The sequence below is a fragment of the Parus major genome, chromosome 3 (assembly GCF_001522545.3).
Source record: "Parus major isolate Abel chromosome 3, Parus_major1.1, whole genome shotgun sequence".
Taxonomy (NCBI): Eukaryota; Metazoa; Chordata; class Aves; order Passeriformes; family Paridae; genus Parus; species Parus major.
The window spans coordinates 53,379,278-53,405,489 of NC_031770.1; the positions used below are offsets into that span (position 1 = coordinate 53,379,278).

At 38.7% G+C, this 26,212-nt stretch overlaps 1 protein-coding gene across 4 annotated transcripts in view; it reads right to left on the bottom strand.

The window, feature by feature from the left end:
• Positions 1 to 26,212, bottom strand: part of ARID1B (AT-rich interaction domain 1B) — a 293,784-nt gene that overhangs the window by 227,692 nt on the left and 39,880 nt on the right. For all 4 annotated transcript variants that reach the window (XM_033512733.1, XM_015621230.2, XM_015621231.3 and 1 more), the window contains exon 2: positions 17,815 to 17,961. In XM_033512733.1, the coding sequence (XP_033368624.1) occupies positions 17,815 to 17,961 (147 nt within the window). The remainder of the gene's footprint in view (positions 1 to 17,814; positions 17,962 to 26,212) is intronic.

The following is a 26,212-nucleotide window of genomic DNA, read 5'->3' on the forward strand; positions in this document are numbered from 1 at the left end:
GCATCACCTTGCCGCTGCCTGTGCAGGGCTGCTCAGGCAGCCCAGTGCCCACAGCCACAGCTGCGGCTCATGCACAGCCTCCAGAAGGCAGCTGGCTGGCAGAGCAGGAAAGCTTTCTGTCTCCAGTTTTAGCCCAGCTTCTGACAGAGAGAAATTTGTTAACAACTGTACCATTTCCATTCAGCCCCTTCCACCCATTCGGACTCTCACAGATTATTTTAAGGGATGTAGAAAATTCAATGGGGCTAATTAAACAAACCCCAGCAAACTTGATACGATATAAACCCAGCAATAAATGACCCTATCCCTAAGCCTGTGCCAAGTAAAATCAAGAAACACTTAAAAGGCCAGCACTTCAATGTGGTTACCAGCAGAGGGTAACAATTAGGCTTAAGGGTGACAAAGGCTGATGGCTGAATGATTATTATCCCCTGTGACCCCCCGCACTCCCTCCCGCCCAGATTTCCACTTGTCACACAGCTCTCCTGCTGCGCACACCAGCAGGTTCCTGTGGATTAACAGTGAGGTTTAAAATCAACAAATGGCACAAGGCCTCCATTCAGCAGCCTTCACCCCAGTACAAAGGAGTAGAAAGGTGCAGGACAGCTTCACAATAGGCAAACAAATGAGCAAACCTCTGCTTTCCTTTTTATTTAAAAACACACAAGCACACACACACATACACACACACATGCACACACACACCACGCTCACGCATGCTGGGGCTGTCACTACACAGGCACTCGCAATAAACCCAGCAACCCCAGATTTCAACTTCCAATTCAGCGTTCAATGCTCTTCTTCCTAATTCTTAAAAAATTACACCAAATAAAAACCACTTGTCAAAACAACAACAACAAAAACCACACAGTTATACCAAGAGTGGTGAAAAAGGATAAATTGAATATTCAGTTTAGGAGACGTCACTGTAGAAACACAATTGTTCCTTTTTCCAAACAGACGCTACAGGATTTTGCTGGGAAGCAAAACATGTTTTATATATTGAAAAATCAAGAGCCATTACTTCCTTAGAAAGTACCAAGCATGGGTTTTCCCACATGTTTGCAAGACTTTAACCTTGCTTCCTACTGAAATTTCCAGGGAGACCAAAGCAGGAGAGAGAAGAGACAGCATTCTTTCTCATGAGAAATACTGCTGGTTGAATGGAATTTACTTTTACCTGGGTATTTGAAGACAATGTATGAAATGTCTTTCCACACACTAAAGAGTACATTAAAACCCCAGACACAACACTCTTTGTCTTTTTAGATGCACCGTTTTCATAAAGCTTTCCTTTCTGTCTGTAAAAAATCAAATCCATTTGCTCAGCTCTAAGTGAGGTTTGGAAACACACAGACATTTGTGATTGTTAAGGATGCAGGCACCTGTGCACTCCAAATGGGACTGAGATCACAAACTCTTTCTTATTCTCTGTTAAGCTATATAGATACTTGGATCACTAGAAACTTGGAAAGCAGCTCTTGAGAAGTAAAGGATCAGTTTGCTCTCAGTAAACTGCAGGCATGGGAATCTCCCAGATGAAATATGCATGGGACTGTGTGTATAATTTTATCTGTTTATACACATGTATTGTCCAATAAAAACAGTCCATTTATATCCTAAACATAATGATTAAATAATAGCATATTTCACTAAGAGGTTGGCTTCATAACCAGAGTAGTACTTAGTATCATTTTCACTGAAAACAGAAGAGAGAAAATCCCTACTGCCTTTCTTCACTTCTGCATTTGGAAATTTTGTTAACATACAGCATATTACAGAATAGCTACAACAGATTTTGAGAGATAAATAAGAAATAAGGACAGAAGTATTAGAGTAAATTGTCTGTCACAGAGGAAATGCATGGAATTGGCAATTCTCGCAGCTTTGAAAGGTCATTTTTCTTCCTAGCATCTAGGAATGGATTTATCGGGGACTGAACAGAGGGAACATAAGGGTAAGAGGAACATGTTACCACGTGTTGTGCTACAGTCATGGCTGAGGAATTCCCCATTGATACTGGGGCTCAGTCTTCTCCTGGGATTCCTGACTTTTTTGGACTCCCAGTATTTCATCCATCATTGACATCAGCTTTCAAAATAAAGCTTATGATTTTTTATGAATCACAAAAAATCCTTCCTCCCATAGATGAGCATGTGTGTAAGACAGAAACCCAGGCTTTTATAAACAGAAGGCTACAAGTTTCCACTCAGAACTTCCCAGCTTGGCACAAACCCAATCATATCATAGCTGTTACAGTACAAACTGTCAACAAAGTTGTAAAATAACTAAAGTCAGGGTTTCCCCCATCAGATTTTAGAAAAGCACAGGGACAAATAATCAGCAAGTCATAAACATATACTCAAAATAGCTGAGGTTTAGACTTTTTTAGACTTTTGAAAACACATTTATGATTAAAACAGGTAGACCAAAAAAAAAAGGATTATACAGAGCCTAAAGCCGAGATAGATATTGGGTAAGCTGTTCAGAAATTGATCCATAAACAATTATTATATTTGGGAAGCAGCAATATTAACAGCAACCAATTGCTTATCATCCACAGAGCCTGGACTAGCTATTCACCTCCTACTTATGTACACTTTCAGCTTTTTCTGCAAGTTGAGGTATATGGAACTCAAGATTTCTGTAGTCTAACCAGTAAGGGAGGAAATGGGATATTTTCATCCCTCTTGTTCTCTGTTACTGTGTTCATCTTATAGACTTTCAAAGTCTCTGATTCTGGTGTGGGATTTCACTACCACAGAGGTTTAAAGCAACAGAGTGAGCCTCCATACTGGCCTGCAATAATGTCAAAGGCTCTTTTGTTCCTGCCTCCCACAATTCTTGCAGCTGGACACACATCCCTTAGTTTGTGTTAGTGGTCTTTATTAGACCACTTTGTTAGATGGTGCAACTTAAAACCCCTTCTACCTCAGCTTCATCATGGCTTACTGAGTAGAGCTGGCCTTGGGAAGGGCTGGGTGAGCAGGAGAGGAAGGAAACTTCCCTTCTCTGGCAGCAGCCAGCCATGAGCCTGGCTCCACACTTGCAGGACTCAATTACACTGCAAACACTTTGGAGCAGGCCACTGCCAGACAGCTTTTTCCCTTTTTCCTGTGCAGTGGTAATTAGTGCCATGCTTCCATTCTCTTGCTGGACCCAGCCTGAGACAAGCACGCCTGTCCGCATGGATGTGTTCTCGGCAAATCTGAATGAATACAGCGCCAAAAATGATTGAAACCATGTAGATGAAATGCACATTTGTTTTAAGTTTTGCCAAAGGAGATTAGATCTAATTATTAAATAGTTTAAATTATTTTTAATGGAAAACGAAAGCATAGTGAAAATATTCATGTTTGAGGGGAAAACCACATTTAAAGGAGGGCTGGGTGAGAAATATCATTCAGGATTCATTCACTTCTTCTGCAGTGAGTTTTAGAGGGATAACATGACCACCCAGGAAGATAAGTACCATGATGGTTAAACAGAAAGAAGATAGTTTATTGAAAATAATATGCTAGAATTCAATCTGAAAAAACTCATTAAAAACTATTTGAGCCCATGTTCTTGATTCAGTGGGTAATCTTAAGAAGACTTCAAGTGTGAGAGCAGTAAATTCTATAGCAATGTGACAACAGCAAAACTGAAAACAAATGTTAATTTTTTATTTTTTTTTCCCCTCAGACCACTTGAGAATAGAAATCAAAACCCAGTAGAGCAGCCAAGAGAAGTAGACAGCCCTACAATACAAGAGTATTTTACTCATCTCTGAAGGAATGCTGCTGAACAGAAAGAAGCCAAGTGATATGTTAGGAGCCATGCTAGGACATACCTTGTTACCACTCAATCAAGCATCTGTTAATTCTGTGTAGATAAATATGTATCACATGTATCACACACCTCCCCTGTTTCCACCTTCTGCGCTAACAGACTACAATAAAGAAAGTATTACTTATCAGAATGGTGACATATGCCTCAACAGCCAACTTCTAGCCCAGCCCGAATACCTAACATGTCACCTCCCAAGCTGTATATTCTCTGGTAGCACAAAACTGACAACAAAGGCCAGCCAACATGTTAGAGGAATATTGTAGGGAAGGCTGCACTCAGAAAAAATGTTACGCCCAAGGGCACAGGCCCTGTCGAGTCTCACGCAAGCAGCCCTGTGGGGAACGATCCACTAAGGACAAAAGAGCAGAGATGTTTGATTGAATCCTGGCCAGATGGTCTGCACAAGTCCTGCAGGACGTAGATGGACTCTTGCAGAAGTTCTTGGGTCAAGAAGAAATACATACATATGTATCTTGAATTTTATGAATCAGAAATGGGGAAGGAAAAGATGAAACAGAAGCCTGTAAAGCCTTGAAGAAAACTGGTACCTTGCAGCTGGAGAGGACTGTGCACAAACCAGCAAGCAAGTCTCTTGTTGCACAGGAGGAACAGGTGATTGCAGGAAAAAAAATTGTTTTGTCAGTCCCAGCACCTATTACACCAACAAAAAAGAAGAGCGTGCTAACCACCGGAGGTGGATTACCAATGCAGTCTGGTAATCCTCTTAAACAGGCAAGTCTGTGTTTATGTGATGAACTGAATAAACCCTGTTCACAACCAGAATTCGTAAATCATTTCAAGCCAACCCTCTACCACCACCACAGAAATGTGAACGGAGAAAAGGAAAGCAGCAGTCCTGAAGAATGACAACCAGCAGGCTGGCATCTCCCTCAACATGCTGATGCTATTTTGCTGACTGCTACTTCAGTGGCACTGACAAGCAGCAACTGCTGCTCTTTCAGGTCGTTATTGTTTGCCCACAGTCAAGCCAGGGTAGAAACATGCCCTCAGAAACAAAGATGATACTCTGCCTCACCAAGTTAACTTTGGTCTTCAACATCTTTACAGGTACTAAAGGGAATCAACAACTTCAGAAAATTGCCAAAGCAAGATAACCTTTTCCTTTTTGAAGAGGAGGGATTAATCCAGAAATCCTAACTAATCTGTAAGAGAAAAATTCTACCATGTACACGGAGACATTTGGAAAACCTGCCAGTTTGCATGTATCAAGTACAGACCAGGCATTGCCCATAAGATACCTCATCATCTTCTTCAGTGTTACTAATGCTGTCCATCCCAAGATACCTGCAGTTTCTTTCTGAAACTAACAGTTTCCTAGACATCCTTTAAGCTGATCAAAAAAAAAATAACAATGGTAACATAATTTTCTCCCTTCGCAATCCCAGTTATCATGAAATGACATCTAAGTTAAGTCATAAGACAATGTAGAGGGAAGAAAAAAATACACTATGCAGCAGTTGAGGCAAAAGATACTTAACTTAGCTAAGCAAATGTATTATTGAGGGTCAGTTCATCAGAATTCTTGGGAAGTTATTAACAAGTCAGACTACCTATCAAAGGCTTTTTGCTGCAGAATACACTGAAAACATTTTAAGCACAGACAGGGTCAAAAAATCCTCCCTACATCTTACAGGAAGATTTTTTGTTTGGACAACACAGCTTCTAGTCACATATTAGATAATCTCAGCCAACTAACAAGACAGAAGGGTCTCTCTTCCTAAGCGCTCTAGTCCATTTTCACATGTGTCTTGCTATATGGCCTCCAGGAGCCACATTAAGCAAGTGATGCAGGAAGAGCTCCAAGATGAAATCATTCTCAGAAAGCCTTATCTTGCTTTTCTCTTTCGCCACTATTGCATTCCATGGATCACAGAGCATATCAATAGTGGATTTAATCAGAAACAAGACATTTCTTCTCGTTTTCCTCTCTCATACTTGTAACATGCCACAAGAAAAATAGGCCAGTTTGATGTTTGTATTAAAATGTGACTGTTGCACACTGCACAACCTGATAAACAGCTGTCAGCTCTTCATTTACAGGCAAAAAAGGAAGGATTTTGTTCTACAGATCTAAAGTTCCAGTGTAAATAAAGACATGAGAGCGAGTCCAAATATGTAATCTGAGAAATATAACTTGGAAATGAAGGGTAAAATAATAATTTTATTTCCATGCATTTTCCCATGTTTATAGAGCTTTTTGGACTTTTCCTAAAAAACCCACAAAGCTTGACAGTTCAACCACGCTTTCATTTTCTACACCCCCTCCTTCCTCTCCCTGCCATTTTTTCACTGACAAAGCTATATTTAAAACAAAACAGAACAAAAAAGTTTTTTAGGAAAGAGCCCTGGCTGGTTTTGCATGTCCTATTCTTTATAGTCACTTGGGACAGACTACTATGTTAATGTGATGACTTACAGATTTTGTGCCATCCAGCATCCTGCCCTGCCACACTAGTCCTTCCTACAACTCCAGGAGGAATGCATCGCTTCAGCAGACCCGAGACGTGAAGCTGGGCTGAGAAACAGCTCTGCACCCCAAAGAAACAGCTAAACACGGCAAAAGGTGGGAGAAGGGCAGCATTTAAAACCTGCCACTTCTTTCAACTCGGCTGCTGCAGAAGCAGAGAGCTGGGGGGCTCTGTGCCCCACAGGGCAGCAGCCTGTCCCAGACTGCCTGCTGCCACCGAGGAAGCTCTCCCAAGCATACGGCTTGCTGGCAGAAATGAGGTCAGAGCACTGCCCGCAGCTTACAGCAGAGCTGAAAGCCTGAAGCCAGCTTACAGAATAAAGAGAAAAGCTGCACCGAGAGCAGCTGCTACCTCTAGGCTAATCGAGCTAGGTACCCAAGGATGAGACTTCCTCACTCAAGACTGGGAAACATTACTTGACTGTTTTCTTAGGGGCACCTCTGTGTCTGTGCTTTGAGGTAAAAGCCAGGGCTTCATCTAAAGGCTCATGAAAACCTACAAATCGGTGAGGAAGGGCTGCAAAACACCACTGAGGTTACATTTTAAGAAAAACGGAATGGAGAGGTTTGCTTCCTAGCCCTTGTCCCTCATATATAAAGTCTTATTGTATTACAGACAATTTATATCACAGTCCAGTGACACCTGCTAACTTGCTCTCTAATACTCCACCACAAAGAGCCCTTAAATAAAAACCGAAAGGAGATTCACTTACTATTTTACCAACAATACAATCATAGGAGAAGGAACTGAAGCTCAGATGCAAAAAAAGTCTGTAATAAACTTTGTAAAGAAGATATTCTCAACCGGTCTTGATCATTTTGGTTATCTTTGTTTTTCAGTATGTGAAAGTGTTTAGTGGGTTACATTTGGGGCTGGCTGCTGGAAGTAGAAAACTAGCTGCATTACCATCCTCCCTTTCTCTGCATTGTGAAGGCACAGAATATCTGTGCAAAAATCTTTAAATCCAGCCCACCATATGGAACAATACCTTAGACCAAGAAGAGGGAAAAGAACAGTAATTTCCAAAAGGAAGTGCCCACCAGTAGAAGCAATTCAATGGACTGCACAATACAATAGTTTCAACCAACAGCAGTAAATGATTTCTTTATTCTTTTGAGATAGAAAAGTCTTCACCACCACAACCACAATTTCTCAAAAGAAAATATTCCCAGCTGGGCTGGTGCTGGGAGTGGCAGGAGGAAGTTAAGAGGATGGTGGACAAATGAAAGAAGCAGTGAAAACTTAAAACTCGGAGACCAGACCACTGACTACTCTTTAATACAGCAATGAAAAAACAAGAGCATTCATTCAAAGTTGGTAAAGCATTACCAGGTAATAAAGCAACAATAATCCTCTCTTCTTTGTGATGGTAAAGGAGACCAATCTTCATGAATTCTGTAGGCAGAGACCCAAATTCCAGGCTGGTTATAGCTGGTTATTTTGCTTGCTACCTAAAAACATGCGTGTGGAAGATAGCTTCTTGGCAGTCAGGGATAAATATGAGGAAGACACAAGACAGAGGCTGTGTTCTTCCAGAGCTTGATTTATGGAGGGACAGCTCACCAAGACCAACAGTTGTTCTCCATCTTCCACAACATAAACACCAAGTAGTTTTGTCAACATGTAAAGGTAAACTTGTTTTTTTAAGTGGTATCTTATTTATTTTGACTGTCTATTTCATTCTTTGTTGTGCATATCTGATTGCAACAACAAAAGACCCTGTAGCAATTAAGCTGCATGCTCCAAAATCTATTTGAAATCCTACTACAGTAGGAGAAGGTGCCAGCAAAAGGGAAATACTGGAAAGGATAATGAATGCACATGAAATATATACTGGTCAATATTCAGATAATAGATTGTCTCAACAACAAAATCCCAACGCAAAATACAGAAAATAAAACTAAATATATGTATAATGAACAGCTTCAATTATTAAAGAAAATGCATGCAGCCAAAAAAATGCAGTGATAGATTTTATGCCAGGAATATGAACAAACTTATTTTCCCTATCTCTGAGGAAAATAATGTGTATTAATTTAAAGGCCATAAGAGAATACTACTATATTGCAACTAGCCATGAGGTGCAATTTACAAGACCACTGAAATTTGGAATATATACTGCTCATACAGAATTAAAAAAGCAAACCAACCAACCAAAACAAACAGTAAAAAAAACCCTAACCACTTAGATTTATTAGTAGTTTTTATACTTTACAACATGATCACTTAATTAAGAATGTTATTCTATTTGCATTTTTGAACTTTTCTTAGAACAGCATTTGTGCCTTTATATTATAAAATATTTGCCTAGATAACTTCTGTCAATGAACAGCCATCAGATTAGTGGATCATAAAATAAATAACAATTACATGATCAGGTATCTTTTGATAAACACTCTATTCCATTTAACTTGCCGCTAAATTTCAAAGGTATGGATAAAATTATTTCTGGGATATTAATTTAGCTCTCAGAATAACAATAAAAGAAAACCCTCCTTAAGTATTAAGCAGAGTGGTAAGGGGAGCAACAATAGTCATGATCACTAATCTCGTACAACAAAATAGTTTTTATCAGTCTGCATTCCAGTAGTTTTACTATCAAGTTAATTAATTGACTCCTATGCTAATATCTAAATGCCAAGCAATTAATGGCACTGAACTATAAATGGTTCTTCTTTGCTCTTGTAGAGTTATTTTATAAAGCAAATGCAATTCTGTCACTTCACTGATTTAATGCAGGCTTTGTGAGGTTAATATTCCAAAGCAATTGCAAAATAAAGAACTGCTTTAATTAACCTTCTGTAATTTAAATACTGGGAGAAATCAGAACTCAGAAACTTTAAATAATATCACCATCATAACAACAACAATACTTTGCAGATCAAAGCCAAACCACTTATCTGAGAACTTTAAGAAATACATTTGGACATGTGTATCTTACTGTGTTTCTAAACTCACTAAAAAGACCTTTCTCTAAGCATAGCATACTAAATCCATTATAGATTTTACATAGTTTTTGTAGCTGAGCTGAAAAATGTTTCCTTTAAGGATTATTCACTTATAAATACTGAAGCACCCTCGCTTTTTGCACTAAAATACTTGGTGAAGATTTTTGTTACGGACATGGGGCACTACTCACTAAATCTACAAACTGATTGCATATAAGTAACTGACCACTTAAAATTAAAGCAGCAAAACAGGACTTCCCTCTTCCTAGGAGATTAAGTTTTCTCTCTTTCTAATTTAGCAGAAAGGAGGCTTTTATTGCCAGAGTTTCTTTATGACATTGTATGCTAACTTCATTTTAGTGTGTGAAAAAAATCAAGACTCAGGCCTTTCAGCATTGCGTATCTTTCAAGCACAAAAGCTGCAATATGTCTGCCAGGCTCAGAATGATATAAAAAACACAGGAATAAAAATTAAAAACCAGCAGGATACAGGGGGTCGTGAACATTCCTGCCAAACAGGTTTGCAACGTGCGCTGACCTATCTCCTCTGACTATCCGGCCAGGTATCATCAAACCCCCATCAGCAGCAGATGCCTGAAGAGGTGCACTTGCTGGTTTCTCAGGAAAAGAAAGCTGACCTTCAGAATTCCTCCTTCAAATGGAAAAGCCTGCTATCAGCAGAAAACCATTAAGAGATGAAGACAGTAAAAGAACATATATACTGCGAAAATGTTTAACTACAATGAGGGAACTTGAAACTGAAGGTGCTGTTCAGTTGTTGAGACAACTCAAGAGGCAAACAAATTCTTTTACTGACAGTCCTTTGGAAGATTATAAAACAGAAATATAAACAAGCCTGCTACATTTTATACATGAAAAGTAGTACCACTTTGCAAGATAAAGTACTTCTTTCCCAGTAGTATCACTTAACAAATCCATGTTACTACAAAGACAGCTATGTGTAAGGGGTAGTTATACATGCTAACTTCAACAGCTTCAGGCCTAACAGACAACAGACTGGAGTTGGATTTTTATTTGCATAAATTGATCACAATGTCTGTAAACACTTTCTTGAAAGTAACAGGGCCAAGAAAGTCTTCTCTAAACCTGAATGCAAATTTTTGGGTTTGGTCAACAAGCCCTCAGCAAAAACAAGCCTGCGCCGCTGTGACTGTTGCTCTGTGCTATGCCCTCAATTTTGTGTTTGTGCTCAGGTGTGAGTTTACAGACAATTATATTTTCTTCTTCTGCCTGACTCTATTGCTTCTAGCTACTTGGCTCTGGAAGATTATTCTCCAAGTCTGACAAGACAGCACCTATTATAATCTTATAAATACAGAGAGAAATCACTGAGGAAAAAAAGAGAGACGTTTGACACATTTCCTGGAATGATATAAGGAATGATGAGAAAACAGAGCAGTCCCCAAATAAAGAATAATCAGCCATTCCCGCTACTGGGAGAAGACGTAGCACAGGAGTCAGTTTTACTGAACTTCGGAGCTGAGTTAAGTAACCTCCACCAGATAAATAGCCTTATGCTTAAAACTTATTTGCTATCATAGCAGCATCATGATTATGAAGTAAGACTTTATAAAAGCAGAGATCTAACTGGCAAAGATTTCAATCAGTTAAGTACTCATTGAACCTACAAGGGTTCAAACCTCTCTTGTCCTTCCTGAAAATATCATGTGCTTAAGAGAGGCTCAAAAAGGATAAATCAGTTTTATGCACAAGCACAATACGGTTCATAAGTATTTCAACAGTTCTTAAATCACTTCAGTGTTCAGCAGGTGCTGGTCACTGGTGGCTCGACTAGAAGCTAGGATTTAAGTTGTGGTGTGTGAGTTTGGAAGCCATTTACTGAAAGCCTGCTCCCTTCCCTGCTCTCCCCAAGGCCAGTCAAGCTTTAACACAGATGCAAGAAGCCAATATTGCACTCTGCAACTTTCTCTGCAACTCCGCAATATTGCACTCATACTATTTTTGGTATCTATCTGACCACTCTGAAGCACGTTAGCAACAGAAGGTTCAGTGCACCAAAACTGATGCCTTCATACAAAGTAATACTATTGGTGTTCCTTGTCTATAATTTCAGCTCCCCCCAGAAGGCTGAAAAAGTGTACACATATATGTATGTATCTGTATGAGTTCTTAGTGTCATGAACCTGGGATTAAAATGTTTTACAGGAATTACTTCTCCCTTTTACCTCTTCACTCTGGGAAGAATATAATTGCTCCTAAGCTAAAGACAAGTCCAGCATTTCAGAATGAAGTGAGTGTACACTGAGCACTAGGCATCTCCGTTGCTGAGACGACGAAAGCCATGAAGGATTTATGGTACACAACAAACAGCGGTGCCAGCCACTGCTGCTGACAGCAGGCAACTATCTCTTCTGAACATTAAATTTGATTATGAGTTCCCATATAACTGTAATAACCAACTTCCACAAAGAATACTTTCCTATATGCCTGGCAGCAAATGTCAGATTAACATACAAGTTTGTTCTTTCCCAGATTTCCTGTGGTTCATAATCCAACAAATATTAAGTGCAACCACTCACTAGTGGTAGAATGATTACAGACACAAAAGTTTGAAAAGGACAGAAGGACAAATTATTTTTATTACAACTTTGAGACATGCACAGCTGTATGGTAGTCCTTAAAACAAATTTAAATTAAAGGGTGAAGGATTTGAGACTAAACTACTGTACAGTTGATTGCTAATTCTCTGCCAATTTCCAGCAGCTTAAGAGTAAAGATTTTATTATAAAGAGTAATTGCATTGAGGTATACAAATTTGGAGTCACTGAGGACTGTCTGTATTACTTACCAGTGAATTTGGTATTTGCATGTACGACAGTTATTCCTATTATTACAATACTATTTTTGTACAGTGTTACACCCCAAAACAGCTTGACAATGTTAATTAACATGTTACTTATTATACTGTTTAAAGAACTTCAGCAGCTCACATTGAATTTAAAAACAATACTTCATCTTCATTGTACCAAAATCACTTTAATAATTTGGTGCATTTTGCCACAATACAATTTGTTCTGTTTTCATGACAGTCATACAGATTGGACATGAAAACAGATTAATTAGTTTCACATTTTGTTCACATTTTCAAAGACTGTTTCAAATCAGGAAATGTTTTATCTGTCCTACCTTACACTGACTCAACACTAGAAACAGATGTCTGCGAAAGAACGTTCTCATCATCATCTCAGGCTTAAAACTGAGACTAATTCCAGCCATTGATCCCAGTTCAGGGAAATACAGAGGAGTTGCAGCCCTTTATGGAAGCGTCAGTGGTCTCAAGCCCTCTGCCTGAAGAGACTGACCAAGGTGTCACCAGAGATGCTTCCCACCTTCTCACGTACACTGCCTTCCTGCTTCATATGCCTTTCTACCTGGGACTACTAAAAGAATTCACAAATTCCTACTGGCCCAAACTGTATTTGTCCCCTGGCCCAGTCTCAGAAAAACACCCCCACCAGTTAGCCAGCTCTTTATTTGTCCTATACAGTTTGCATGAGAAAAAAAATCTCGCCAAGATCAGTAGGTAAGGTATATTATTGTGGGGGGTGAACAAGATTTTGGCCAGCTTTTAGAACATTTAAATAAAACCTGTGAGACAGTGAGAGAGTGCTGTTTGTTTGCTTGTTTATAAAACATTTTCTCCTTTTAAGTAAAAGCAGACTGAAGAGCAAGCCCGAACTACTTAAAAAACCCTGTAGTAACCACAACAAACGATGTACAAACACACACAAACTCTTTGTGCGTACAGTTAACCAGATGACCAATGCCCCAGAGAAGGGCATGTGCATGCCCTACCTCAAGGACCTGCCACACTTTTTTCCCATTTAATCTTATGCCTGTACGTGAGAAAAGGGATCAGCATTCTATTCTGGAAACTTGCAAGCAGAGAGCTTCCAGGAAGGTGTAAAACAAAAGATGACTTAATTCAGGGTAACAGCAGTAGGTGTAGAATAAAATCACTACTTTTGTTTAACTAAGAGTGAGACCATAACTATTTTGCAGATCCATTTCATCTGTCAAAAATTGATATGGTCCCAATTCATAAAATAACACAATAAAGCTTAAAGGCACGATTCTATCTCGATACATATGAACACATGCTACATAAAGCAAGGAAATATATAAACATGGCTGTTTACAAGCCAGTTGGAAAGCATAATAACCAAAAATATACATCACACTATCTTAACAAAATAATGTTTAATGATGACAGTTTAAGTTTGCAATTACATGACATTCTTGAGCAAAATATCACTTCTACTTATGGCAAAAGATTTAAAACTGCAAAAACAAGCGAAGCATTTATTCATTTATATGCCATTTCAAGATGAAAAACCCTGCCAAGGGCAACACTATAGCAGTGTAGCACATCTTTCTTTCTCTTTTTTCTTTTACAGAGCAGTAAAGGTAGAAAGAAGTTAAAGGAAAAAAAAAAACCAAAACAAGGCAGTATCTACATCTACTGGCAATATCTAATGATCAATGAATCTGCTACTGAAATAAATTTGCTTAAAACAAAGCTCTTGCTTTAATGGTTTTTACACAGCAGGCTCCTGATACGAAGAGGGGATGACTGATGCTGGCTTACAATATGGTTCTATAGTAAACTGTGCCAGTATTACTATCAAATCACCTCTTATGAAACTCCCTTTCTGCCCACCATGTAATCAATTTAACAAAGATCTAAACAACTTAACAGTTCAAACATTCAAATAAATCCCATTCTCCTCCTTCCCATCTACACTTATTAGAAGAATGAAAGTCACAAGTCACTGGAACACCAGAAATTGTTTTATCTGTTTACTTTATTAGACAAAACTGCATATTGAATTCAAGTGAGTCTTGAAAAACAGCAATGGCTTCACACTTCACAATATGTGAGAAATAAGACAAGCACCAATTCTAAGGCACAACACAAGAGTTATACCTGACCTGAGGAGCTCACTCACGATGTGTCTAAAAGAGCAAAAATAAAACTTCATCTGCAAGAAATTTCACGTCAGTTTTGTCCCTGTAACAGAATACCCAGATAATCACACTATGGGGTTTTACATAAAAGGAAACTGGTGGCAAGAAAAAGCCCATCATCCAGACAGAATAAACACTATTTTCAGCTTTATAATCTGCAAAACAAGTAGCTTGACATAAATCTACATGGGAAATAAAGAAATACAGTCAGGAAAAGAAGGCAAATTAGAGAAGCCTTCTTTCCCCAATCTAGCATTTCTCTTCTGCCTCCTGAAGTAAAACCACTTCAATCACACTCACATCACAAAATCAATACAGAAAGACAAAAAAATGGTTAATGAAGAATATAGAAAGCATGAAGGAAATTCATTTACAAGCTGAAAAGAAAGAGCAAAACTAAGGATGACAGACAGAAAGGATGACAGATTGTATGACTGAAACTACCTCAGCCTTCTAATTGACAGGATTATATAAACAGGATGTACTGATATTTTTAGGAGCAGAAATAAGAAAGATACACCAACTGGTGCAACAGGTAAGATATGATTCCGTAGTTTATTTTAAAATTGTATTTAGAATATGTAAGGCCAGGTTTAAGTCACAGCAACATACTCACATATATACAAAGAGACCTTCAGAGACAGGTCATACAGTCAAACCTCCAATTCAAAGCAAGCCTAGCAAGAAGAGGGTGCTTGGGGGCTTTGTCTAGTTCAATTTCCCCAGTGATGGAGATTCCAGTCTCGAATTTTGTGGGGTTTACATTTCTGAGTTTCTTTGTTTCTTTCTTTCACAGAGTCGCAGAGTCGCAGGACACTCTTCCTAGTGTGTCCCTACTGCTTCTTGTCCTTCCATTGTGCCCCTGAGATGAGTTCAGCTCTGCTCTCACCCACATCCCACAACTTGGTAGCTCTGCTAAAACTAAACAAGTACCTACTCCTTCCTAATTCTCTTGCTAAAATTTTAATCATATCAATTATAATTCTATCTTTTTCAAAGGTAATCAGTCTCACATAAGCAGAGACATGTATGCTTAAGTAAGGACAGTTTGTAATTTTTTTCTGTCAGCAGCAGAATTTGACATACACTCACAACTTTTTTTGGGTTTTTGTTTAGTATTAATTTTTGTATTCCACACTGGTTACCACTTGACAGTAATTCTACCATGCTGTACCAGCAGAGAAACTTTTGCTGAAGTATAAGAAACAGAGACTTCAATCTCTTGTGCTGGGATTTGTTTTCTAGATGAGAAGTTCTCAAAGAATGGGAAAGTGCAGAGAGGTGAGGTTTTACAGAGAAACGTGGTAGAAGAATTGTTCACCTGCTGATTCTTCTTGAGAAAGGGAAAGGAGCAGCCATGAAACTCATCTGGAGATGGGGAAACGAGCAAGCCCCAAGGTGTTTTAGGACTACTTATTATTATTTATACAAAATAGTCCAGTCTACACAGAAATATTCCAGTTACACAGTGAAATTATCATATAATTCAGAACCTGGGATCAGATGCAGACTTAAGAGGCTGACCACTAGAAGAACAGTCATTCACCAACCATCAAGAATTCAGGTAAAATTCTCACAGAAAGGAATACCAACTGCAAGGCTGTATTGGTGAGGACCTAATGCATCATTTCAACTTGCAGACTGAGGCAAAAAAAGCCTACTGACCTTCAGATGCCTGTATCACCCTTGGAGCCTGGATTTAGACTGTCCTTCAGCGTCACTTCAAATCATCAAAAAAGGAATTTGGCTACATCAAGGCTGGTACCTTTTACCTGTGAATCTGCCCCTGCCTTTCTCTTCATCCCATCTCAGAAATTCAAAATATACGGAAGGCTTTACTCTAATTTTGCCTTCATCCTTCTATGATCCCTCTCACTTCACAGCACAAACCTTCTCTTTCACAGCTATGATAGCAAATGATGTAATTGGAACACCTATCAACAGATAAATCAGTACTCTTAAGGCCTATAAAGTTGGAATGTTTTGTGTATTTTTTAAGCTAAAATATTCAATCCATTCAACTGACAGTATATTTAAAATGTGACAAGGTGTCCAAGACAGCAAAAAAGTAATTTCAATTTCACACACTGTGATATGTAGACATTGGAGCAGCTTTGTTTCTTCTATCTTAAAGGCTGTTTTACTAGGTCTTTATCTGCTGAGACTTCACCAAGATGCTTATGAGCAGTATTTTCAAGTCATAGAGAAATCAAGCATTTAATGGGAAAGTAAAAAGGAAGAAAATTAAATTTAAAGACACAACTGCAGTCTTTAAAGTTGCAGTTACATATAATCCAAAAGACGGAATGTGGTGACATTTACAAGAATATCATGGATACAATTAAGAATTCTATTTCATAAACCATCCAGCATTTTAATGAAAAAAGTTAATTCTCAATGGAATTTTAAAATGTAGATGAAGAAAAATTAACATGTAATTACACAGTGAAATTATCATAGCTTTATTTTAAAGTCAAAGGAGGGGAGTCTCCAGTATCATTGCCACTTACAGCATCTTTTGTTAGTTTATTTTATACACTATTTTTATTTCAAGCTAAAATTTCTACATTGCACCAGCACAATCCCAAAATGTTAATCAACCATGCCTGACAGAATTCCCCAGTGACTTGCAGCAAGTGCTGATGCTTCCACTAATATCCAGTCTTGAGCAACTCACTTTTGTTAGATTTCCCAGGATGGTGAGTGTGCTTTAGTTTCATCCTTCCATTTCCTGATCACCTCTCCATGATTAACAGTGCCGAGACTGCAGATAGAACTGAGCCTACATGTTCAGCTGCATCAGCTATGCACATCCATTTTGTTCAGTATCTAAAAACCAAATGTTTCTCCAGCTCTAGGAACCAGACCCATACATTATCACTTCTGATTCTTAATTAAAAACAGAATCAGTTGAAATTAATTTTAATGCTTAATATAAAGAGCACAATTCAAAACCAGCAACAGATAACGAATCGTGTGGTTTCACTAACTGGATGTGTAAACTAACAATATTCAAATTAATAGCTGCAAGATCCATTTAAAATATCTTTTTAGAAGCTCCCTTGACAAAGCAACTCCAAAATGCCTTGAACTCCTCCACAAAAACCCCAAAACAGCAGTGACAACATTAGATGCAGGAATTCTCAATAATGTCTGTCTTGTAAAGAAATAACAAAAAGAACCAAAGAAAAAGTTCTAGCATCCACTGACATCTCATCAAGAAATTGTTACCTGCTTTTAAAAGCACAGTTAATAGTTGTTGGGACATATACACTGGCTTTACCCTAAAAAGGTGGTATGAAATAAAGTCTGAACACATGTGCAGATGTATTTGTGTATGTATCTTAAAGATCGTTCAGAAGGATGTGGTCTGATGCCATGTTTATTTAATTTTGCTCAATTTATTATTTCATTACTGTCATTTAATTAACACTGTTCCCTCAGAAAGATGAGGGATGGGTTTTGTTCATTGCACATGGGTTCCTTTTACACTTCCAGCCCCAGGATGACTGTCAGTAGTGGAAGACAGTGCTTACCTGCTGAGCCTGGTACCTCTGCTGGGCCTGCGACAGATACTGTGCCTGGGGCGGCAGGTGCTGGGGCTGCGGCTGCTGGTTGTAGTACGGCTGCTGGCCCTGCTGGCAGTAGCCACTCACACCTTGCTGACCATACTGAGGTGGGATCTGTTGGAAGAGCCAAGCAAAACAAATGCATGAATGGGAGAAGAAGGACACAAAATCAAGCTATGTCCCACCCCTACGGCAACCTCAGCACAAGTGATATCCTCAGCTGCACACCTGACCCAGCGGTCTGACTCCTTTACTCTGCAGTTAATGGGAGCCCTTAGATCCTCTTGCCTTAGCAGGAGGAGTAAGCCCAAGTGCTCTGCTTAGTTATTCTTTCCAGAAGACCTTCGAAGGAAAATGCTGTGCATCTGAACATCACAATTCTGTAATGCCCACCCTTAAAACACAGAAGCAGTTATTTGAAATATTTGCTCTCCATGGGCGCACTACTGAGGCAAATCAAGAGAGGAATCATTCTGATGTGCTGATCCAAAAGTTGATTTGTGGAAAAAAGGCACAATACTTAAAAAAGACACTGAAAGAGAAATGCCTTTTGTCTTTTTTTTTTTTTAATGCAATTTTACTGATTTTTATTTACTGTTTTGTGTGCAATCCTCAGGGTTTTAGTATTTTTGTATTTAAGCCCTACACAAAGTTTGGCAAGATTTTGGTTTCGTCAAGTTCAATCTTTCTTAGTCTTCTCCCCCCAGTAAGATATATTTTTTAAAAATAAGAACAAACTAATGTGTTACACACCAGTTGGAACCAAAACCAAATCAATTACAATGTCAGAGAAATTTTCTGCATTGGTTTAGTCTATAAGCCTTGTATCAATAGACACTGACATTTTCTCGAGGTATTTGAAAGAGCACACTTTCACTGGACTGCTGACATGGTGCCCAGATTTTGCTGATTTTAGGTATCCATTCTTTCCCCCAATTTCTGGAATTTAATAGCATTTCAGAAAAATAACAGGTGCAGCATACGACTTCTCCCTTCTAGAATGGACCTTCCATTGGTCCTGCACATCCCTGCCCAAGCAAGTGTCTCAAATACCTGAGCACATCTGAAATGCTTTGATCTCTGAACTGTTCCCACTGAGTTTCTGATACAATGATAAATCTGCTTATTCAACAAGAAAACACACATCTGTTTTACCTAAAGTTAATTTACTACATTCATTCAACAGTATTTGTTAGATAATAATAATAATAATAATAATAATAACAATAACAATAACAATAATAACAATAACAATAACAATAATAATAATAATAATAATAATATACAAAGTTAAATCTAAGCACCTGCTTAGGCTGTTTTTATTATCACAACTTGATCTTCTTCCATTACTTCTGCCAGAAGTTGGCAGTCCTACCTCTTGGTTACTCCTAAGGTCAGCACTGTAACCCCACTCCTGCACTTGCTCTTTGCCTTCACTTCCATTTCCTTTCCCATCATTTCACAGGCAGTTGAATGTTTCTGTGACCAAAGCAACCCTTTCTGACAAATACCCTCTCCCCGATGATGCATAAATGAGGTCTTTATAATGCAAACTAAAAAGGGTGTGCTAGAATATCATCAGGCAAACAGACAGCTGGAGTCTGGGATCTGACAGAAGACCACATGGTGATTTGCCCATCATCTGCAAAGGTCACAGAGCCTGGACTGGTTCCTAGTAAATGCTGAGAAGAACCTATGTTGTGGTCCATCTGGGTTCCAGTTACACTGGGAAGAAAAGGAAAGATACCCAGACAGCAAAATATGGGCTGGTGGGAAAAAAAAAAAAAAAAAAAGAAAAAAAGAAAGGAAGAAAACTTGAATGCCCAGTTGACAGGATGGTAACAAAGCGAAAGGTGAGATGCATTAACAACCAGAATATTTCTATAATAAAGAACTGGGGTTCACCTGAACATAGGAGCCAGGTCACTGGTACGTAAAGTGAAAGAAAATGAAATTTTAAAATGAAGAGGGGATTAGAACACATAGTTAAAATGTGTGGTATTGTTATGTCAAATGAAGACATGGAGATTCTGGGTCATCAAGCAAAGATGCTGAGAAGAATCAAAGGATGAAAAATGGATATGTGACTGCAGAGTAAATAGGGTGGCAATAAGAATTTCCAACAATACATGGACTTCTACAGAAGGAGGGGTAGACTGGATCACTGGAACATCAAATTGCAAACAAAAGCACTAATAGTAGTCATATAAGAAATACGATAGAAAGAAAATATTCATTGGTCACCTGTAGGCATCATCATCCTAGGATAGAAATTCAGGGAGATGACCACTAATAACAAAGTAATATTATATGCTACATAGCATTTAAAAGCTAATCAAAATAAAACTCCACCTCACCGAGCAGCAGAGGTCTGGAGCTTGGTCAGATCAAGAAGATTGAGTGCTGGAACCACCATGCATGGCCAGACTGCAACAACGCTGACAGCAGCACACTAGGAAGATCAGCAAAAGGCACGCCGCAAGATTGATTAGGGGGAGATTTCAACTCCTCCCAGACAGACTGAATAAGCAGACTACAAAGCTGAGACCAAAGTATCAGATAACTGTCAAGGGTTGTTCCATGGAACTGCTGGTTAAGGAACCTGCATGAGGAGACACTGCCGCCACTGCCTTTGGCTCAGTCCAGAGCAGCAAGAATCATCTACTACTGCATCTTACAGCTGCAGAACTGCTGTGCATCAGTGACCAAAACAGAGTTAAATTGAGCATCCCTACAGGAACAATGAAACCCAAGGAATCTACTACTGTCGTGCTTAACTTCAGAAAGTGTAACCACACAAAAATGAGAAAGCTTGTTAAAAGGAATCTCTAACACACAGCTATGAGAAATCAAATCTGACTGGCAGCATCAAAGCTGTTTAACAACAACCACATGGAAAGCACAGAAACAATATTCGCCACCCATTCAGAAAGATTTGATAAGAGCAAAAGGACACCAGCAAGGCTCACTGCAGCTTTCTAGAGGCAAAAAGGCATCCCCTTCAATAAGCCAGCACCGGGTCCAAATGAGGAAAACAGAAAAGACTGTAAACTCTGGCACTTCAAATGTAATAAGACAGGCCAGAAAGAACTGTTGGAACAGCTAGAAAAGGGAATCAAATGAGTAATGATTCATTTCTTCAAACACATCAGAAGTAGGAGGTCTGCCAGAGTCTGAAGTGACGAATGATGATGAAGGTATAAGGGGAGATACAGAGAGCACAATACCATCACAGAGAAGCTTAACAAAATCTTTGGCTCTAGTGTGCACTGTGGAAAAATCTTGGGGTGTTGCCATGCTGGAGTCCTTTGTGAAGGACTTGATAAATGTCTCTGAATCTGATGGGACTTTTCATGGAATAAAGTGACAAATGAACAGTCAGAAGTGGCTCGGGACCATAAAGTATCCCTCCAGAGGTCTAATCAAATTCAAAAAGCTGAATTACTAATGATCATATACAGCCTCTAAATTGGAGCTGCCTTGGTAGGTGAGAACTGCAGTACAGCTTAAAAAGAAAAGTCAGAGATTTGAGTAATTTAAGACTACATAACACTGATGACTGTTCTGGATAAATCAGGGCAGATAAGAATGAAGATGAAATTTAGGAAACATCAACACAGCAAAAGAAAATCTCTCTCTACTGACTTCTTGAACTTACTAGGAAGGGCCAGACAAAAAGGTTCAGGGAAACACAACAAGAATCATCATCATCATTCCATAAAAAGAATCTATAACCTTCTGAGGATGGAAAAGACACCAGGAAGTAGGAACATGACGGAAAGGTACGAAAGCATCTTGTCCAACAACAATTAGGATGCATCCAATAGCAGAAGCAAACTTCAAAACAAGAGAGAAACAGGTTCTTTAGTCACAGAGGTAGCAGATGTTTAGAACTCCTTGCCAAATTGATGTTTTGAAAGCTGAAAGTTTCTGTGGGCTCAAGCAAAGACTGGACAAGTTCACAAAGAGACATCCTCTGAGGGTTACCAAATTTACAGAGACACATCTGGCTCAGGAAGTCCCTGAACTGAAAATAGCTGGAGGCTTGAAGAGTACTGGGGGAGAGTACCACATGCTTGCTTTGCTCTGACTCTCCTCTAGGCCTCCAATTAAAGCCTCCACTGGAGGCAGGACATACTGGGCTACATGAGCCCTTTATCTGCCCTGACAGAGCCATGCCTACCTTCTCACCTCTTCCTAAAAGACAGTCGAGCCCCCAGAGACAACAATGAAACTTTGGTCTGTGAGATACCAAGTAACAAATGTAAGCAACCTGAAGAGGCAGTAAGACCTTGACGACCAAAGCTCTGAGACTGCTCCATTTTCTTAAATATTTTCCCAAGCTATCTGATTTCAGACACTGGTTTAAGAAAGGGTACCAGGTTCTTCTTCTGATCTTACATACCAGTTACTTATGTTAGAATTTTCTTCCATATCCTCTCAATCCAAACTGTTTTAAAAAATGAGCCAAATACCACCACATGAAATACAGCAAAAATCATAATGCTACATGTATGTTTGGATGCTTTTCTCTTCCATGCAGAGACTCATCACCACTGCCTTAGCAGAACACTCCATATAATTGCTGTGGCTATTTAAATAAATAACAAACAACAACATGCAAATTAATCCTCCTGCTTTACTGACGGGGATCACAAGATACCGCTTATGGACAAATGTTTATTAAACAGCATAAAAAAAAAAAAAAAAGAAAGAAAAAAAAAAGCTTAATTAAAATCTCCCCAGAACAAAACAAATCTAAAGCAAATTACTTACAGTGCTTGGAGTGAATGACCCAAGCATCCTCTCTCTTCATAAAGTAAACCCTCCCTCCCCTTCTCCCTTACACCCACATTTTTTTGTGCCCACACAATGCAGGAGACAAGAATTTGGCAAACTTCATCATGCCTGTGGTAGTGCAGACATTCTGGGGACAGCTGAAGAGAGAACAGTCCTGAGTTTGAATCTATTTCTAGGCAAGCACAGAAACTCTAATAATTACTTTGAACTCCTATCTGACTTGCACAGTATAAACAGCATTATTTTGAGAGAAGTATGACTGACCATCACTGATTACACCACTCTGAACACAAACAAAGAAAGGATGAGAATAAAAGGAACAAAATTGGCAGCCAAAATGCAGAGATGGGGCAAATCCAATTAAATCTATAACTTAGCCCATTATCTTTAATTCTTGTTTGAATAAAGGATGTGGTGGTAGGCATTCTTTTTCCAGGTAATACCTTGATAGAAATGTAAGTTCTAAGCAATTTTTGCATGTGCAATCCATGACTGATGTCAAAGAAGAAGGATCATTAGACAGCATTAGAGTCATTATAATAATTTTTTAAATTAAAATGTAACAGAATTAGTGTGTTAGCATAGGTACACTAATAATACCAGCAATACGCAGCTACTGCCCTTTTACACCATCCTGGATGGCTAAATCCAGTTAATCATGGAAGAAGCTTTACATACTTCTTCACAGAAAAAGCTCTGCAAAATCGCTCTGGGGTTCAGCCGAACACATCAGATACCATGACATGCTCACTACAGGGAAAGAGTCCTGGCTATATCCTTGCTTCTCCCTGAAGTCTATTGGGTGCCCAAAAAGTGAGCCATGATATTGGATATCCATTACCCTGGATAGTAGAAAGCAAAAACACAATTTGGAAGCTGTGGACCACAGTGTCATGATACAAAAATCTGGGGCAAAACAGGTCTGTCTGGCCTGATCAGCATTAAGCCCAGCTTACAGAGAGAAGGAAAAATGGACTTCAGGGGCAGGGGTGCCCAAAGAGCCGAAGAAAGGGTGGCACTACCTGGTTCAGTGGCCACCTTTGCTGAGGAACAGTGAGACAGAATATTGTGAAACAAGTACCATCCTGAGTAATAGAATCATCAGTAACATCATTCCACTTTCTTAGCACCTGTAACACTGTAATTACATAGGAATTAGAATTTTAAAACATATGGTGAAGGGCATTCTCAGAAAAATAAAACCCTACCACCTGGTACTTTACACTAGGAGTAAAATGGCATGTTCTTTCAATTAACAAAAGGTTACAGTATTTAATTCTAATTATTTTAATTTTACAGTGGTCAATTCAGTTATAACCATAAAGAAAGATGTCACTCAGCTCCTATCAACCCTTCAAATAAAATACTTGTGATTTCAACTTCACTTTTAGATTACCAAAGTCAGACCTCTGCCAAATCCTAAGTATTTTCCTCCAAACATTCATTTCTCCATACTTTCCAATAGAAAGCTGTAATGGAAAACTAACTCCCTGACTGTCACACACTTAACAACAAGATCTGGTTCATATCTAAAACTTTCAAATTCATATAATCCCAGGTCTTCATCTCTATGATTAGCTGAATTATAGAAATAAGTAAAATATAATATGCTTATGCAGTATAAGGAAATCCTCTGGCACATGTTCAGTGGAATATTCTGTCACAGTTAGGGGTAGCATGGTCTCCTGTCTCAAATCAATGTGTTCAACCCCAGCATGTTTGTGCAAACAGTCTTAATGAAGGCTAAAAATCCTTCTCACTGAATGACAAAAAAGAAAAAATCTAAAAGGAAACCAAGTATAAAACCCGATGTTAATGTCAAGGCTATTAATCAGAGGTAAATCTGAAATCCTGATGCTACAGCATTTTATTCATACATTCTATAAATTCTATTACTTCTTATCACTTAGCTCTGACCTTTTGACAATACATTGGTCACAATGTTCACCTGTATTACTGTCTTTCCTATGCTGCTTGCCTTTACACTGAACTTTAAAATCTTATTAAGAGCCTTTAAAATATTAACACTGGGCCTGATATTGGTCCACTCTGTGACACAGAACAAGGAAGCAAAAGCATGAAAAGCATGTTTCTGTGTCACAGAACAATAATCCCCACTCCAGAACTTGCAAGGTAGTGGATTTTGCAGAGTCATTAAATGCATGCCTATGTTGAAGACTGCAGTGCAGCACAGAGATCTGCAAACTAGCTCAGATACTGGCAGGAGCCTACACCAAACGCTGTGCTAAGCTGATTTGCCGTGCTCCACAGAAGGGTGAATTAGGTCAAAGGGAGATCCACACTCTTGTAGCCAGACTGCTTCTTGTACACAAGCCAGTTCATTTTAAAAGGTAGCTCAACCATCTTCACAAGATGCTGCAGTCTGCAATGCAGTCATACCCAGTGCTCAGGAAAGGACAGGACTTACACACATGCCTGTAATCCCCTTTTCCCCAAGAAGTACACGGCAGCACAATTACACCACTTGTCAGTGCAATGTACATGGCATCACATATGTACCTGTCATAAGGTGCTCTCTATACACTACCTTTTACTGTAGCTTAAATCAAAGCAATATGAGCTAACTGATTATTAATACAGGCAATTTTCCTCTCTTAAGAAAGCCCCAAACCAACCTACCAAAAAAAAATAAAAAGGAAAAAAGTCTGCTAAAATTACATGATTAAGGAACTCTCCAGTCAGAAAATACAGATGTTAAAGTTCCAAATGCAACATTAACTGAGCCATGTTACACATATATAGCACCTTCTCTTTCTGATTTATGTTGTCAAAGGCATTTCATAAAATACAGAGGATGTGAAATGTGGCTTAGTTAATGTGGCTGCTAGAATCTTATCATTTATGTTTTCTGACTTCCTAGCTGTGCAACCTTCACATCTTATTAACATAGTTTTTTGCATAGACTGTAGTATGGAATAGTACTTATGTTTTATGTATTGACATATTTTTGATGTACTGAGATTTTGAATAAGTTTGCTATTCTTCATGATGAGAGCCAAATAAATAAAGACTACTACCACAAAATAGTCAATCATTTATACGGAAAAGCAATATCTCTCCTTCCAAAAAAGAACACTTTGATTCCCCTGTCAGAAATTGATGAAAACTACCTCTGCTGTAAATGCTAAATCTATGCCAATATCACAACCAACTCCTACTCCCACATTCCCCTAAAAACAACAAACAAACAAAAATAAAAAATTTGCATGTTTCAGATGAGCTAAAATTAGTTTCAAGGGAGAGGTAAACAGCTGAGTCTAGAAACAAAATGAATAAATTCTTCCTACAATAGTGTTGATTTGCACAGTGCATTACAGCTTGAACTAATGCAACATTTGGTCCATTCTGCAAGTTAAGGGATGAAAATATGATAATCTCCAGTAAGAGATTTCCACTTTGCTGTATCTATGCTCTCAGACTGACGCTATAGAGAAGAAAAAAAATTTGCAACAGAATTTGTTAATAAATTAATAAATGTTTTTAGAAGAGCTATTTTGATATATTGCATTACAAATAGAGAGGAATTATAGTGCCTACACACACA